This window comes from Dreissena polymorpha, chromosome 5 (genome assembly GCF_020536995.1).
Source record: "Dreissena polymorpha isolate Duluth1 chromosome 5, UMN_Dpol_1.0, whole genome shotgun sequence".
Lineage (NCBI taxonomy): Eukaryota > Metazoa > Mollusca > Bivalvia > Myida > Dreissenidae > Dreissena > Dreissena polymorpha.
Window position 1 is genome coordinate 53,715,974 of NC_068359.1, and position 15,666 is coordinate 53,731,639.

Genomic DNA, 15,666 nt, shown 5'->3' on the forward strand with positions numbered 1-15,666 from the left:
AAAGTCTGTGCTATAAATTGGTTCATATCAATATTGATAACTTGCAAAGTCTGTGCTATAAATTGGTTCATATCAATATTGATAACTTGCAAAGTCTGGGCTACACATCTCTTCTAACAACGAGTTCTATTCTTGCTTGTTTACACCTGTTATCAATATTGGCCACTTTAACCCATTGCATGCTGGGAAATATGTTGTCTGCTAAAATGTCGTCTGCTAAATTTCTAAAATTAGCATTTTCTTTGATTTTTTTTGAAAGAATACTATCAGAATAGCAAACAGTTTGGATCCTGATGAGAAGCCACGTTCTGTGGCGTCTCATCTGGATCCAAACTGTTAGCAAAGGCCTTTCCAGCACTGAAAGAGTTAAACTAACAATAAATCCTGCTGCCTACAGGACCACATCCACGATGTGCATGCGTACGTACGCAGCAAGGTGCTGCAGATCTGGCTGGACATCGTAGAGCATAAGTGCCTTCCCCTGCCTCACCAGGAACAACTTCTCCAGCTTGTGATGGGGAGACTGCACGACAAGTCCAGCGCTGTCAGGAAGTACGCCATACAGCTGATCACAACACTGCTCAAGAACAACCCCTTCGCTGCTAAGGTACTGTACTGTGAGTCTTTGTGTCTATGAGATAGAATTCAATTTGTCATACATGCTTGATTGTTACCAGACTTAAAATTTCTTATCAGCACCCAATTATGTATGAGACATTATGAGTATCCTCCCTTAGGTGAAGTGTAGGTATACTGTGTTGATCCTTTCCTTCCTTTAGTTGGTGAGTCCATAAACCTTTCGTTATACGCATGCTCTACAGAATCTTTTACCTACAACTGTCGGCACCAAAATACCACTATGACATGAAGAATTTGTATGCCCCCGGATCGAAAGATCGGGGGTATATTGTTTTTGGCCTGTCTGTCATTGTATGTGTGTGTGTGTGTGTGTCCCAAAACTTTAACCAAAACTTTAACCTTCTTCATAACTTTTGCAATATTGAACATAGCAACTTGATATTTGGCATGCATGTGTATCTCGTTGAGCTGCACATTTTAAGTGGTGAAAGGTCAATGTCATCCTTAAAGGTCAAAGATTTTAAAAAATCAAAGCAGCGCATTTGGGGGCATTGTGTGTCTGACAAACACATCTCTTGTTGTTTCTGAAATACAATTTGGCCGTGCTCTGTGAAAAGGGGGTTTAATGCATGTGTGTAAAATGTTGTACCAGATTAGCCTGTGCACTCCACACTTAATTTTTGCAATGTAGAAACTTTCTTGAAACAAAAAATATCATCAAAGTGGAAAGTGTCGTCCCTGATTAGCCTGTGCACAGACTAATCTGTGACGACACTCTAAGCACCTGTTTTATACCCCTTTTTCAAAGCTTAATTTTATTTTTAGCTCATCTATTTTTTGAAAAAAAATTATGAGCTATTGTCATCACCTTGGCGTCGGCGTCCAGTTAAGTTTTGCGTTTAGGTCCACTTTTCTCAGAAAGTATCAATGCTATTGCATTCAAACTTGGTACACTTACTTACTATCATGAGGGGACTGGGCAGGCAAAGTTAGATGACTCTGGCGTGCATTTTGACTGAATTATGTGCCCTTTTTATACTTAGAAAATTGAAAATTTTGGATAAGATTTGCATTTAGGTCCACTTTTTCAGAAAGTATCAATGCTATTGCATTCAAACTTGGTACACTTACTCACTATCATGAGGGGACTGGGCATGCAAAGTTAGCTAACTCTGGCGTGCATTTTGACAGAATTATGTGCCCTTTTTATACTTAGAAAATTGAAAATTTTGGTTAAGTTTTGTGTTTAGGTCCATTTTATTCCTTAAGTATCAAAGCTATTGCTTTCATACTTGAAACACTTACTAACTATCATAATGGGACTGTGCAGGCAAAGTAATGTAACTCTGACTGGCATTTTGACAGAATAATGTGCCCTTTTTATACTTTGAAAATTGAAAATTTGGTTATGTTTTGTGTTTAGGTCCGCTTTATTCCTACAGTATCAAAGCTATTGCTTTCATACTTGCAACACTTATTAACTATCATAAGGGGACTGTGCAGGCAAAGTTATGCAACTCTGACTGGCATTTGGACGGAATTATGGGCCCTTTATACTTAGAAAATTGAAAGTTTGGTTAAGTTTTGTGTGTTGGTCCACTTTACCCCTAAAGTATCATAGATATTGCTTTCATACTTGGAACACTCGCAAACTATCATAAGGGTACAGTAAAAGGACAAGTTGCATAACTCTGGATGTCATTTTTACGGAATTATGGCCCTTTTTTGACTTAGTAACTTTGAATATATGGTAAAATTTTGTGTTTCGATCCACTTTACTTCTTAAGTATCAAGGCTACTGCTTTCAAACTTCAAATACTTTCATGCTATCATGAGGTTACTGTACCTGGCAAGTTGAATTTTACCTTGACCTTTGAATGACCTTGACTCTCAATGTCAAATTATTAAATTTTGCTAAAATTGCCATAACTTCTTTATTTATGATTAGATTTGATTGATACTTTGACAAAACTACTCTTACCTGACATACCACAATAGACTCCACCCAAACCATCGCCCGTGCCCCCCCCTTCCCCCCCCCTCCCGAATCCGCCCCCCCCCCCCCTATTTTTTTTATTTTTTTTTTAGATCATCTCACAAATGACCACCACACCATCACACTATACCCCCCCCACCCCACCCCCTCCCCATTTTTTTTTTTAAACGGTTAAAAAACAAAACTATTTATTTTGATTATTTTATGTTTGAAATACCATCCAACCATCGCACCCAAGAATCCCCCCACCCACCCTCCCCCCACCCCCCACCCGAATCCCCCCCTAATATATATAGATCATCTCACAAATTACCACCACACCCTCACACTATACCCCCCCACCTCACCCCCCCCCCCAATATTTTTTTTGAAATGGTTAAAAAACACAAATATTTATTTTTATTATTTTATGTTTGAAATACCGTCCAAGAATCCCCCCCCACCCCCACCAATCCCCCCCCCCCCCCCCCCCCCGATTTTTATTTTTTTTCCTTTTTTTCGCATTTTTGGAAGATAATGTAATAAATGTGCACACCCCCACACATTGCACCCCTCTTCACTCCACCCCTCCCTCCTTTGTGATTGAAAATGAGAGTCCCTTCACCTTTAAAAAGAAAATAGATGAGCGGTCTGCACCCGCAAGGCGGTGCTCTTGTTTAATAAATGTGTTCAAGCTAATAGCCTTTCACAGTGCACAGGCTTTAAGACTGCACAGGCTATTCTGGGACAACACTACACACATGCTTTAAACCCCTTTTTCACATAGCACGGCTAAATTTTATTTTCTAATAAATGTGTTCGAGCTAATAGCCTTTCCTGGCAATTTTGCTTAGGAATAGAGGCAGCAGTGGTTGATTGGTCAGCCTCTTAAAGTAATACAATGTATTAGGATATTCCGATAATCATGTGTGTCGTGTTCTATGAAAATTGGGCAAAATGCATGTGCGGAAAGTGTCATTCCAGATTAGCCTGTGCAGTCTGCACAGGCTAATCAGGGACAACCCTTTCCGCTTTAATGGTATTTTTTGTTTAAAGGAAGTCCCTTTTTACCGAAAATTTATTTTAAGCGGAAAGTGTCGTCCCTGATTAATCTGGGACGACACTTTACGCACATGCATTATGCCCAGGTTTGTGAGAACACGACTCATGTGTGTCATAATTGTTTGCCAGCTGTCAGCCGAAGAGTTGGAGTTGAGCTACCAGAAGGAGGTGGAGAAACTGAAGGAGATGGCCCCAGAGCAAGAGACCGGGGAAAGTGAGAGTGGTATGTGTAGCAATATATCTGACTACTTTATTGTCCCCTACCGGTGTCACCGAAGGGGACTTATGGTTTTCGCTCTGTGTGTCCGTCTGTCTGTGAGTCTGTTTGTCACACTTTTCTGGATCCTGCGATAACTTTAAAAGTTCTTAATATTTTTTAATGAAACTTGAAAAACTGATAAATGGCAATATGGACATTATGCACGTCATTTCATTTTGTTCCTACGTCAAAAATTCTGGTTTCTATGGCAACAAATAGACTAGAAATACTGCTGATAATGGTGGTTTTCTGGATCCTGCGATATCTTGAAAGTTCTTAATATATTTTCATGCAACTTGCAACATAGATAGATGGCAATATGGACAATATGCAAGTCATTTCATTTTGTTCCTACGTCAAAAATTGTAGTTGCTATGGCAACCAAAAATAAATAAATCTGAAAATGGTGGAATTTCTGACAATGGTGGAGCTGGTAGGGGACTATATTGCTTGACAATAGCCTTGTATCATCATAAAATGTGCAGTTTGCAACATGTATAGCTACTTTTTGAGTTGAAGATCAGACACAAATGCAGTGTTCCTGTTATAAAAGGATATTTTTGTTTGGCTGTCAATTTAAAAAAAAGGTGTCCCTCAGAATGGTAGCTTGAATTTGAAATAGCCAAGGGGAATCAGAAAAAACAAGAAATGAATGTTTGTTCATATATTCCCAGTTATTCCTTTAAAAAAATAGGGATGAACCTTTATATAATTTATAGGAAATCAGAACCTTCAAGTTTTAATAACAAACACGAATTTGAAGTGTTCAAAGGTTTCTGAAGAAAAATAATTTTACGGGGCAAAACTTCACAATATTATTAAGAAAATACTGGTATCCAAACTTCACAATATTATTAAGAAAATACTGGTATCCAATGAAAATTGTTTTTATTGTTTCTACCAGAAGTGTTTAAGAAGCAACTCGAGGAGGAATGGAAAGGACTGCAGAGAGAGTTGCGGCCCCTGATTGCTGATCTGGAGGAAGAGGAAGAAAACAGAAGCAGTCCAACAAGCATTGTTTCTGAGGACGACACTGTTGATAGGTACACAGGGGTCGAAGAATCCACTCGACCGCTCGCATATGCGAGTGAAAATGACGGTCGGGCGAGTAGAGTTTGTTAAACACTCGACCGACCGGGCGAGTGCTGTTTTTCAAGTTGATAAATATAAATTCAGTTCCAGAAATCCTGCCACATCGATACAAATTGCGAACAATTGTTCGAACTAACAAAAAATAGGTTTAGTACACAAAGAAACAGAACTTTCGATTTGACAATGACAAATGACGTCACGGGCACAGTAAAAATAATTCTCGGAATCGGCTGCGCTCTTTTGTAGATGTCAGGGCTCTAAGCTAATCGATTAAAAGTGAAAAAAAACAGTTAAATATATAGATTGATCATTCCGTGAAGAATAAAATAATACCTACCTGGTTAATTATAATACTCCTTATAATTAATTAAAAATAAACAGAAAAAATAACTATTTATAATAGAATAATTCGTGATCAGAAGCATTAGCCCAAATTTACCGTAGTGTAACCATGTGTAAATCAAGCGTGTCTTTCAAAGAGTTCGTCTGTAATGTTAAAATGGAAAAGGGTTCCATATTAAAGTATTTGCAAGGTGGTGGAGATCGGGAAAAGAATGAAAATTCGTCAAAAAGAGAAGCGGAACGAATTGAGAAGAGGAAAGAGGTGCAGAAAACGTAAGTAAAGCAAATATAACCCTCAGATAATGTAGTTAATTTGTTTGCAGTTTTGTGTCACTAGTAGTAGTATTTTACGTAGGTTAAGCAACACTAAAAGAAAGAGGTTTAGTTGTGCATTGTGTTGCTAATAAACAATGCACATTTCCCAACCCTCTTTCTCTTCTGTCTTCATCCACATCTTTCAAATGGTCTGGGAAAGGGATTGGGGATACTAAATGGACAAAATCAGGGGAACCTATGCCCAATTTTTTATTTGTTAAAAGTTACCAAGATTGTTAATTAGTATGTCTCGTTTTATTTTAACTGTTTAATTCATCAAATCTGTTTGAATGTCAAACAAAGTTATTTTTATGTGTGACCCTTGTAACGTTGCCGGAAAGGTCTACGAAATGTTGTGTATTCTAAATCCATTTCAGTTATGACAAGACGAAACGGAAGAGAAGTGTTCATGATGATTGGAGGGATGAATATGAATGGGTCGATTTCCCCGAGGATGGGAGTGCCATGTTTTGTAAAGTGTGTAGACAATTTCCGGAACAATCTGACAAAGAGTCGTCACTGGTGAAAGGTGTCACCAAGAATTTAAAAAAAGAAACATTGAAGTTCCATGCCAAAAGTGTGAAACATATGCTTTGTGTGGACAGAAAGAAAGCATTAGATATGCCAGACCAGACACCCCTCTCTAAAAGTTTCAAAAAAGCTGAGGAGTTGAATTTTCCAATGTATGAAGCGCTGTTTAACACAGCCTACTACATAGTAAAAGAAAACAAATCGTTTTTGAAATACCCAGAGTTACTGAATCTGCTAGAAAAAAACAATGTATCAGTGAGTGAGAACTACAGAAATGACAAAGCTTGTAAGAATTTTGTGTTTGTTGTGCTGAAGTGTTGAAAGATGAAGTTGCAAATGATTTGAAATCCACAAGATATGTCAGTGTCCTTTCAGATGGGTCAACAGATAAGGGTATCATTGAACACGAACTTGTACATGTCAGATACGTTGACTCAAATGGCAAACTTCAAACTAAATTAGCAGATATCGCACAGCTTAAGCATGGGCATGCTGAAGGGGTGAAAGATGGGATTCTACAGGGGCTCGAAACAGTAGGAGTGAATGCAAATGTGTTAGCTAACAAACTTGTTGGCATAAACACGGATGGTGCTGCAGTGAATCTAGGACATAAAGGTGGGGCAGTGAAGCTACTGATTGACACTTTGAATAAAAAGATGAATGGTGAAGATTGTAGTACATACATGACTGTTGTGCACTGTGTAGCCCACAATCTTGAACTTGCTGTGTGTGATGCAAAGAAAGGCTGTCGCTATCTTGACGATTTTGAAATGGTTTTGAAAGGCATTTTCAAGTTATATTATTATTCACCTAAGCGCAGACGTGAGTTGTACGACATTGCAATAAACCTAGATATAGAACTGAAGCATTATGGTGGATTGAAGCAAGTAAGATGGCTAGCAAGTCAAAATAGAGCACTCAAGGCACTCCTCGACAACTATGAAGTGACAGTTATTCATCTCCAGGAAATTGCCTCTGGATCAGATGAAAATGCTGAAAAGGCCAAAAACTACCTGAAACATCTGACAACAGAAAGATACCTGATATTCCTCCACTTTATGCTAGACTGGACTGAAATACTAAGTGATATCTCCAAGATTTTCCAAGAGAAACATTGTCTCATTTCTCAAATTTCTTCAAGAGTAAATGAACTAAAACAAAAACTAAACAAAATGAAATCCAAACGAGGAAAAAAGCTGAGACAATTTTTGCAAGAAAAAGAGAGTGGCCAGTTCAGAGGTGTTGAAATGACTCAGCCACAGAAAAGGGGGAAGCAACAGGACACAGAAGATATACTCAGTGAAGAACTTAACAGCCTCTTGACATCCACCGAAGACTTCATCGAAGAAAGATTCATCAAGCACATCGCTAAGGAATCACATTTCTTGTTCAGTGTTTAAAACTTCCAAAACTGGCCTGAAAATGATGAAGAACACAGAGAGGAATTCCAAAATTATGGTGATGATAAAATCGACAAACTTCTTCAGTTATTTCCACCAAGGCTGCTGTCTGATGAAGAAAAAGAAAACGCCAGTGATGAATGGCTAGATCTGAAATTGTACATGAAAAGAAAAAACTTTGAATCAGTTCAAGAAGGGTATGAAAACATGTTAATAAGTAAAGACACCACACACATAAAGAACATTTCTGCCCTTGTTAAAATAATGCTAACCATATCACCAAGTACAGCAGAGTGTGAACGTGGTTTTAGTCGAATGAACTTAATAAAGATTGATAAAAGAACTTATCTCCATTATGATTCCCTGGCATCATTCGTCAGAATCAGCTGTGATGGCCCAAAACTGAAAGACTTTAATCCAGGAAATGCGATTCGCAAGTGGTTCGATTCTGCGAAAGGAACAAGACACACGTCAGGTCACAAGCTTACAGGGCAATGACCTAAGAAGCTAGCTGCCATGGAGATTTCTGACTCTGAGTCACTGACTAATTGTTGTTGGTTTTTGCAAAATAAATACAACTTTAGACTTAGATGCTTGTTTATTACAATGAGACAAAGTCACATGATAGTTTAAGCTTAAAAAATGTTCTGGTTGATCATTACTATTAATATAGATAAGATATGATCTTGTTATGCAGGGCGAGTAGATTTAGTGATGGGCGAGTGGATTGTAAGACCTACTCGCCCTGCAGGGCGAGTGGCTCTGGAAAAATTCTTCGACCCCTGGTACATGGGAGTTACCGGTAGTTGATTTCGTAAAAGTTAAATGTCTATCCCCTTCTCAATAAATGTGAATAGAAAAATATTCCCACAGTTTTGTTTGCTTTTAATCGACTAGTCACATGCTTTGGTAGTGAGGTCTAAAATGGGGGGGGGGGGGGGGCGGTACAGTTGGATCGGCTACCTAAGTTGGTAGATGGCTGGACTGAAAATAAAATAATGAAATAATCTAAGATTGGATTGCTACCCTTGCCACAAAACTTGTGCTGGTTAGGTTTTTACATGATTTCACCATATTCCTGATTTATGGGCAGTTTTCAGTGACAGGCAAGTAATGTGCTCTAAGTAAAAGCAAGACAGCTTACCCAGGAATATGTAGATAGGCGATCTCACTTTAAACCTATTTATTTAGGCTTGATTACATAGAAAGCCTTAGGTTTATTATGCTCCCCCCAAAATTTTGTTTGGGAGAGCATATAGTCGCCCCTTTGTCTGTCCGTCCGTGTGTCCGTCAGTGCACAATTTTTGTCTGGGCTATTTCTCAGCAATTAATGACCAGAATTCAATGAAACTTTATGGGAAGCTTCACTACCAAGAGGAGATGTGCATGTTATCAGCCAGTTCTGGTCGGATAATTTTTCACAGAGTTATGGCCCTTTGAAATTTTCCATTAACTGTACATATAGTGCAATTCTTGTCCAGGCTATTTCTCCCCAACTACTGACTGCATATTATCAGCCAGTTCTGGTCGGATAATTTTTCACAGAGTTATGGCCCTTTGAAATTTTCCATTAACTGTACATATAGTGCAATTCTTTTCCGGGCTATTTCTCAGCAAATAATGACTGGAATTCAATGCCACTTTATGGGAAGCTTCACTACCAAGAGGAGATGTGCATATTATTAGCCGGTTCTTGTCTGATGATTTTTCACAGAGTTATGGCCCTTTGAAATTTTCCATTGTACATATAGTGCAATTCTTGTCCAAGCTATTTCTCAGCAACTTATTATGGGAATTCAATGAAACTTTATTGGAAGCTTCACTACTAACAGGAGAGGTGCATATTATCAGCCAGTTATGGTCGGATGATTTTTCACAGAGTTAGGGCCCTTTGAAATTTCTATAGACTGTACATATAGTGCAATTCTTGTCCAGGCTATTTCTCCCCAACGACTGGAATACAATGAAGCTTTATGGGAAGCTTAATTACCTTGAGGAGATGCTCATGTTATTTGTGGGTTCTGTTTAGATGATTTATTTATAGTGTTATGGCCCTTTGAAATTTTTAAGTTGCTAAACTATCCATTGTATTATTTTGTCCAAAGTTATGCCCCTCAAGACGTTTCGTTTTATCTGAATATATAGCGCAATATTGTGACAAAAAAAAACTTTGGGGAGCATCACCCGTCTCCGACGGTTTCTTGTTTGAAATGCTCTTTGAGTCCGTATCCTGGGACTAGAAACAGTACTTGGTGTCTATGGTGGAGATCTAAAGAACACTATCACATTGGGTTTAGAACCTGTGACCTCACCTTCCAGTCGCCAGACAGACACCATATCCATTATGCATCTGGTGACTGTTTTCATGATAGGTCAATTTACCATCATCCATAACTATATACTATTGAATATCAAGAAAAATTCAAACTGCAGTAAATAAACTGGATGAAATGTCAACACTAATCCATTTGAAAATTGACAGTTTTTTTTCGTTAATAAGCACTCTTTGAAAGAAAGACGTTTAAATAAAAGTTTATTCTTGATTGATGGTGAATGCTCAGCGTCACTGAAAAGGTCTACAAAATGCTGTGTGAGAAAGAGCTGAAAGATGCTGTCAGCTTTATCAACGCTGCCAAGGAGACTTTTCCGGACTTGTATCATGTCAAACAAGCCCAGCCCTCCAGGGATAATGATGAAGATGATGGGGACAATGAACCAGAAACTATGGATACCATGGCCTGCTTGAAAAACATTTTCATGGGTAAGCCTTTGCTGTGTTATTTAAACTTTTAAAAAGGTAAGCATTTTTAGCTCGACTATTATATATGAAATATATATATAGTGGAGCTATCCTACTCACCCCGGCGTCGGCTTTTCCGTTTCCGTTAGCGTGCAAATGTTAAAGTTTTCGTACTACCCCAATTATTTTCATTTTCCCTTTACATATTGCTTTCATATTTTGCATACTTGTTTACCAACATGACCCCAACCTATAAACAAGAGCAGACAACTCTATCAAGCATTTTTCATAATTATGGCCCCTTTTCCACTTAGAATATGCAGCAAATGTTAAAGTTTGTGTACTACCCTGAATATTTTCAATGTCCCTTGACATATTGCTTTCATATTTTGCATACTTGTTTACCATTATCACCCCAACCTATAAACAAGAGCAGACAATTGTATCAAGCATTTTGACAGAATTATGTCCCCTTTTATACTTAGATAATTGAACATTTTGCTTAAATTGCCATAACTTCTTTATTTATGATCAGATTTTATTAATACTTTACAAAACAAGTGTTTTGTTATAAAAGTAGAAGATTACTACTAGATATTTTAAGAATATCTATCTGGATGGAGTGTCTGTAGTGTGTTGTTTCTCTTAGTATTGGTGTTACTGTATTCTTTCGTTCTCATACATTTTAAATGTAAGTCTCTCACTCTTAACTTTCATTTTCAGACAAGAAGCACGCCAACTTTGTCCTGACAGCAGCTGAAGCTCTGGATGCAGACTCACAGAAGGACCCCACAGTTGCTAACGAGGTTGCCAAGCAGCAGGTGCTTGTTCAATATCTCAAGGTGGGTGCAGAATTCTGGAAGCTATGTCCTATGAATTGTAATCATTGACAGGTGGAGCATTTTGATTGCTTGTGTGAATTGGAGACCATGCCCGTTGAAAGGTAACTTTCACAATGTTCAAAATATAGAAAATGTCACCAATATTTCAAAACCTGCTAATTGTTTTATAAAAAAAGCTGGAGAGCTTTTGTCTGCTCTCATTCTAATCTGATGGGTTCAATAGTGGCCCAAAGTTTTTTTCAGTTGACATTTGGGCCATTTCCAATGGAGAAAAGTATATCTTTCCCAAATGTGACCAATTGTCCCTAAACATTCACAATAAGCTCAACTCCCATACGGGTAGAATAGTTAAAACTAAGTAAATATAATATAAATATAACAAACTATTTTATTCTCAATTTTGAACTGCTGTTAGAGAAAAAACTACAACACTAATTCCACAATTTTAGTCAAAACAACTTGATTTAACCCAATCAAGTGGACCAATTTCCAAAATGGGAAAGAAAAAGGTTCTTCATTGTACAATCTTGTTCTTCTATACATCGACAGGAGTCGCTGGCCTTTGCCACCCAGCTACAGAACTCCATACCCGTCATCGCTCAGCTTCTGGGCTCAAAGACCAGCACAGATGTCATGGAGGCAGTGGAATTCTTTGTCACAGGTTTTGAGTTTGGCTTGACATCGACAATGATCGGCATAAGGAGAATGTTGCCTCTAATTTGGTCAAAGGAGGCGGGAATTAAAGAGGCGGTTGTGAGTGCATATAAGAGGCTGTATCTCACCCCACAGGCTGCAAATGCGAGGTAAATTTGGCAGGCTAGCTGTCTTTAAGGTTTATGTATTGCAATTATTCATTTATTATGGCGTTTTTTTATGCCAACTTTCGAAGAAAAGGGGGAATATAGTTTTCGCACTGTCCGTCTGTCAGTCTGTCTGTCTGTCTGTCTGTCTGTCACACTTTTCGTGTTCGCTCTCTATTTCAAATACTTTTCATCCGATCTTTACCAAACTTGGTCAGAAGTTGTATCCAGACAATATCTAGGTCCAGTTCGAATATGGGTCATGCTGGGTCAAAAACTAGGTCACGGGGTCACTTAGTGCATTTCAAGGATTTAGCATGGTAAAATGCTCATAACTTCTATCAAAGTGTTGGCCATAACTTTTGCATTATTGAAGATAGAAACTTGATATTTGCATGCATGTGCATCTCATGAAGCTGCACATTTTGAGTGGTGGAAGTTCAAGGTCAAGGTCATCCTTCAACGTCAAAGGCCAAAAAAAAAAAAAAATTCAAAGCATTGTTCTCGTAAAGCTGCACAATTTTTTGAGTCGTGGAAATTCAAGGTCAAGGTCATCCTTCAAGGTCAAAGGTAAAAAAACAAAAACATTTTTTTATTTATTTCAAAGCGGCGCAATAGGGGCATTGTGTTTCTGACGAACACATCTCTTGTTTTGGTTTGAAAAAGCAAGTTTGTGTGTGTTAGGCACATTCTTTTAACATTTGCATTAATTCTCACAAAACTGGATTAAAATTCATATTTGCATAATATATTAACAAGTTTTGTGCTTTGAATGTTGTTTTTTTAATCAATTGTATACTTTGTTAATGAAATAATTCTAGATGAAATTTCACTAGTGAAAGCTTGCTTCAGGCAAAGAGGGACCAAAGCTCTATTTAATATGAAGTCATATTTGATTCTGTCTAGACATTCTTATTTACATGAAATGCACACAGAGTTTTCTGGTATCAATTTTCCCTTGTGACTGTCATACCACAGTGGCGGAGACGTGAACAATTTAAGTTTAACCCTTGACTTGACTTGATCCTGAGATTATTTGTCATCTGCTGCGGGTTAAGTCCCAGTAGCTGGGGTAGGCAGCAGGCGGCTAGAGTGTCTAACCCCTAATTTCCATGCTCCTCTGTTCTGTGGGTCTATGTCTCCGATGCCACAGGTGTGCAGGTCATCCCCTACACAGTCAGACCACGATTGTCTTGGTCTCCCTCTACCAGGAATGGCCATCTTCATGATAGAGTTGATGCAAGAAGTGGCACGTTCGACATGCCCATACCACCTCAGACGCCTGGCTCTAAGTGATGCAGTGACTTCTGGTTTCCCTAGTTTACCATACAGCGTGTCAGTGTCGAATCCGTCGTCAGGTTTGACGCTGCAAATCCAGCGGGCCATTGCTCTGTAGTTTCTACGAAGTCGTTGTAGATCAGAAGCGGATGGTTCCCACGCTTCACTACCATGTAACATGGCAGACCGTACACAAGCATTGAACACTTTGCCACGGGTTTTAAGGGAAACATGCTTCGACGTCAGTATTGGTAATAGCTTCTTGAACTTAGCCCAGGCAGTGCAGCATCTGGTGATGATGGCATGTTCGCAGCCTCCCCCAGCACATAGCCTGTCACTCAGATAGCAGAAGCTGGCCTAAACATCAAGCTGTGAGCTATCGACGACCACCTGGGTAACTGGTCTTCCATCAATTGGACGTGCCTGGTCCAGGCATCGCGGACATACATAGTCCGGGATGCTGGTGATCCTTCTGTTGATGCCACTGCACTTTTTGTGCACCCACAGTTTGCACTGGGTGCACTCAATAGAATTCACTCCCACTCCACTCCTACATACCGCACAGGGGTATGCTCTAGTGTCACGCAGGAAATTCAGTCCAGGACCGGTGATCAAGAGCTTTGTCTTCTTCATATTGACCCTCAGCCCTTTGCTTTCCATACCATCCTTCCAACCTTTCATTCTGGAGAGACACTCCTCCAGTGAGTCCGCGATCACAGCAAGATCATCAGCATAGAGGAGCTCCCATGGGACCCCGGTGCGGAATTCCCTTGACAAAGCCTCAAGGACTAGGATGAAAAGCAGGAGACTGAGAACAGAACCCTGATGCACCCCTACTCCAACTCCAAATTCTTGCTGTACTGTCCGTTGTCACGTACTCGGCTCCTGGTGCCTGTATACATACCCTGTATGACGCACACTGCCCATTCTTGAACCCCAAGACTTCTCAGGGCCCACCAGAGGACCTTCCTTGGTACTCTATCAAATGCTTTCTTAAGGTCGACAAAGGCGATATACAGTGGCTTGTTTGCAGCAATGTATTTTTCCTGCAGCTGGCGTATGATGAAGATTGCATCAGTGGTACCTCTACCAGGAACAAAACCAAACTGCATACCATCGATGTCGACCATCTCGCGTATGAGAGTGTCAAGTACTCTCTCAATCAGTTTCATTGTCTGGTCCGTAAGCTTTAACCCACGGTAGTTTCCTCTGTCTAGAGCCTCCCCTTTACCTTTGTAAAGGTTAAGGATGTGGCTCTCCTCCCAGTCAATGGGGATCACAATATTGCTGAAGACGACCTCATCCAGCTGTCTCAGCATTTCTGTTCCATCCTCACCAGCTGCTTTCAACATCTCGGTAATCACTCCTGACAGGCCAGCAGCTTTGCCGCATTTCATCTTGCCAAGAGCTTTGCGAATTTGTTCTACTGTGACTGGTGGAGGAGGCCCTTCTACAGGAGCAACTTCAGGAAGTAGCTCACAGGGCCTTTCAAACTAGACATTAAGTAGCCTTGAATAGTGCTCCACCCAGGCTTTCATTTTCTCTTCATCACTGAGAGCCAGTTCACCTGCATCATTTCTGACACATTTCTCACCCACAACATCCTGATTTGTCCTGTCCATTTACCACTTTACCACTCAGATACATGTTTTGACGCATTTGTAGTCCTTTACAAAGTTTAATTTAATAACAAACCTTTCTTACTAAATTAAAGTTTTAAAGGCTTTATTTCTAACCTTTAGATACCTGAACCGAATGGGAGTAACATTCAGACTCTTCTGGGTTTATGCTAGTTGCAAAAGCCATTTAAACTTTGCTTTTTTTATGGGAAATAGGGTTAACTTTTGAATACATACATGACCACTGCTTTCTTTCAATAGGTCAAAAGCGCAGATCATAGTGAAAAACCTGTCTGCACTTACAATGGGAGCTACTCTTTGTGACCTCACTTCGCTTGAAGGGCTGGTAAGATTTTGTTCCCCATTGGCTGTTATTATCGAGCTGTGTAAATTATCATTAAAAATATTTTAAATGATGAAAACATATTCTGATGCAGAATTCTGCTTTTGAAAGTGTTAAAATGTTATCTTTATCAAATCTATTTTTGGTTCAAAATTCCCGAAATAATGTGTGGTTTAATAAAAAAAAAATACTTAATAATTCTTTAAAACTCATTATAGCAAAATAAGAAATGGTATTTTTTATTAAACATTAGCAAATAAATGACACTATCTTCCCACAGGGAACATTTAAGGAATTTGAAAATTTGGACATCATAAGGAATTTTACCAAGTTCCAAACTTTTTTGAATTTTTAGACAAATGATAATTGAAGGGGTTTCTAGACACATTTCAAGGATCAAGAAAACCAAAAGGGCAACTTGTTTTCAGTATAAATCTCTATAAATAGTGCACATGATATTGTTTTTGTCCACTGTCACGGTTGTTTGCA

General features: G+C 39.0%; 1 protein-coding gene across 2 annotated transcripts in view; it reads left to right on the plus strand.

Annotated features, from left to right (window-relative positions):
- LOC127882471 (condensin complex subunit 1-like) overlaps positions 1-15,666 on the plus strand; it is a 72,694-nt gene that overhangs the window by 21,131 nt on the left and 35,897 nt on the right. For both annotated transcript variants that reach the window (XM_052431123.1, XM_052431124.1), the window contains exons 11-17: positions 398-607; positions 3,746-3,839; positions 4,780-4,918; positions 10,117-10,316; positions 11,019-11,137; positions 11,687-11,940; positions 15,096-15,180. In XM_052431123.1, coding sequence (XP_052287083.1) covers positions 398-607; positions 3,746-3,839; positions 4,780-4,918; positions 10,117-10,316; positions 11,019-11,137; positions 11,687-11,940; positions 15,096-15,180 — 1,101 coding nt within the window. The remainder of the gene's footprint in view (positions 1-397; positions 608-3,745; positions 3,840-4,779; positions 4,919-10,116; positions 10,317-11,018; positions 11,138-11,686; positions 11,941-15,095; positions 15,181-15,666) is intronic.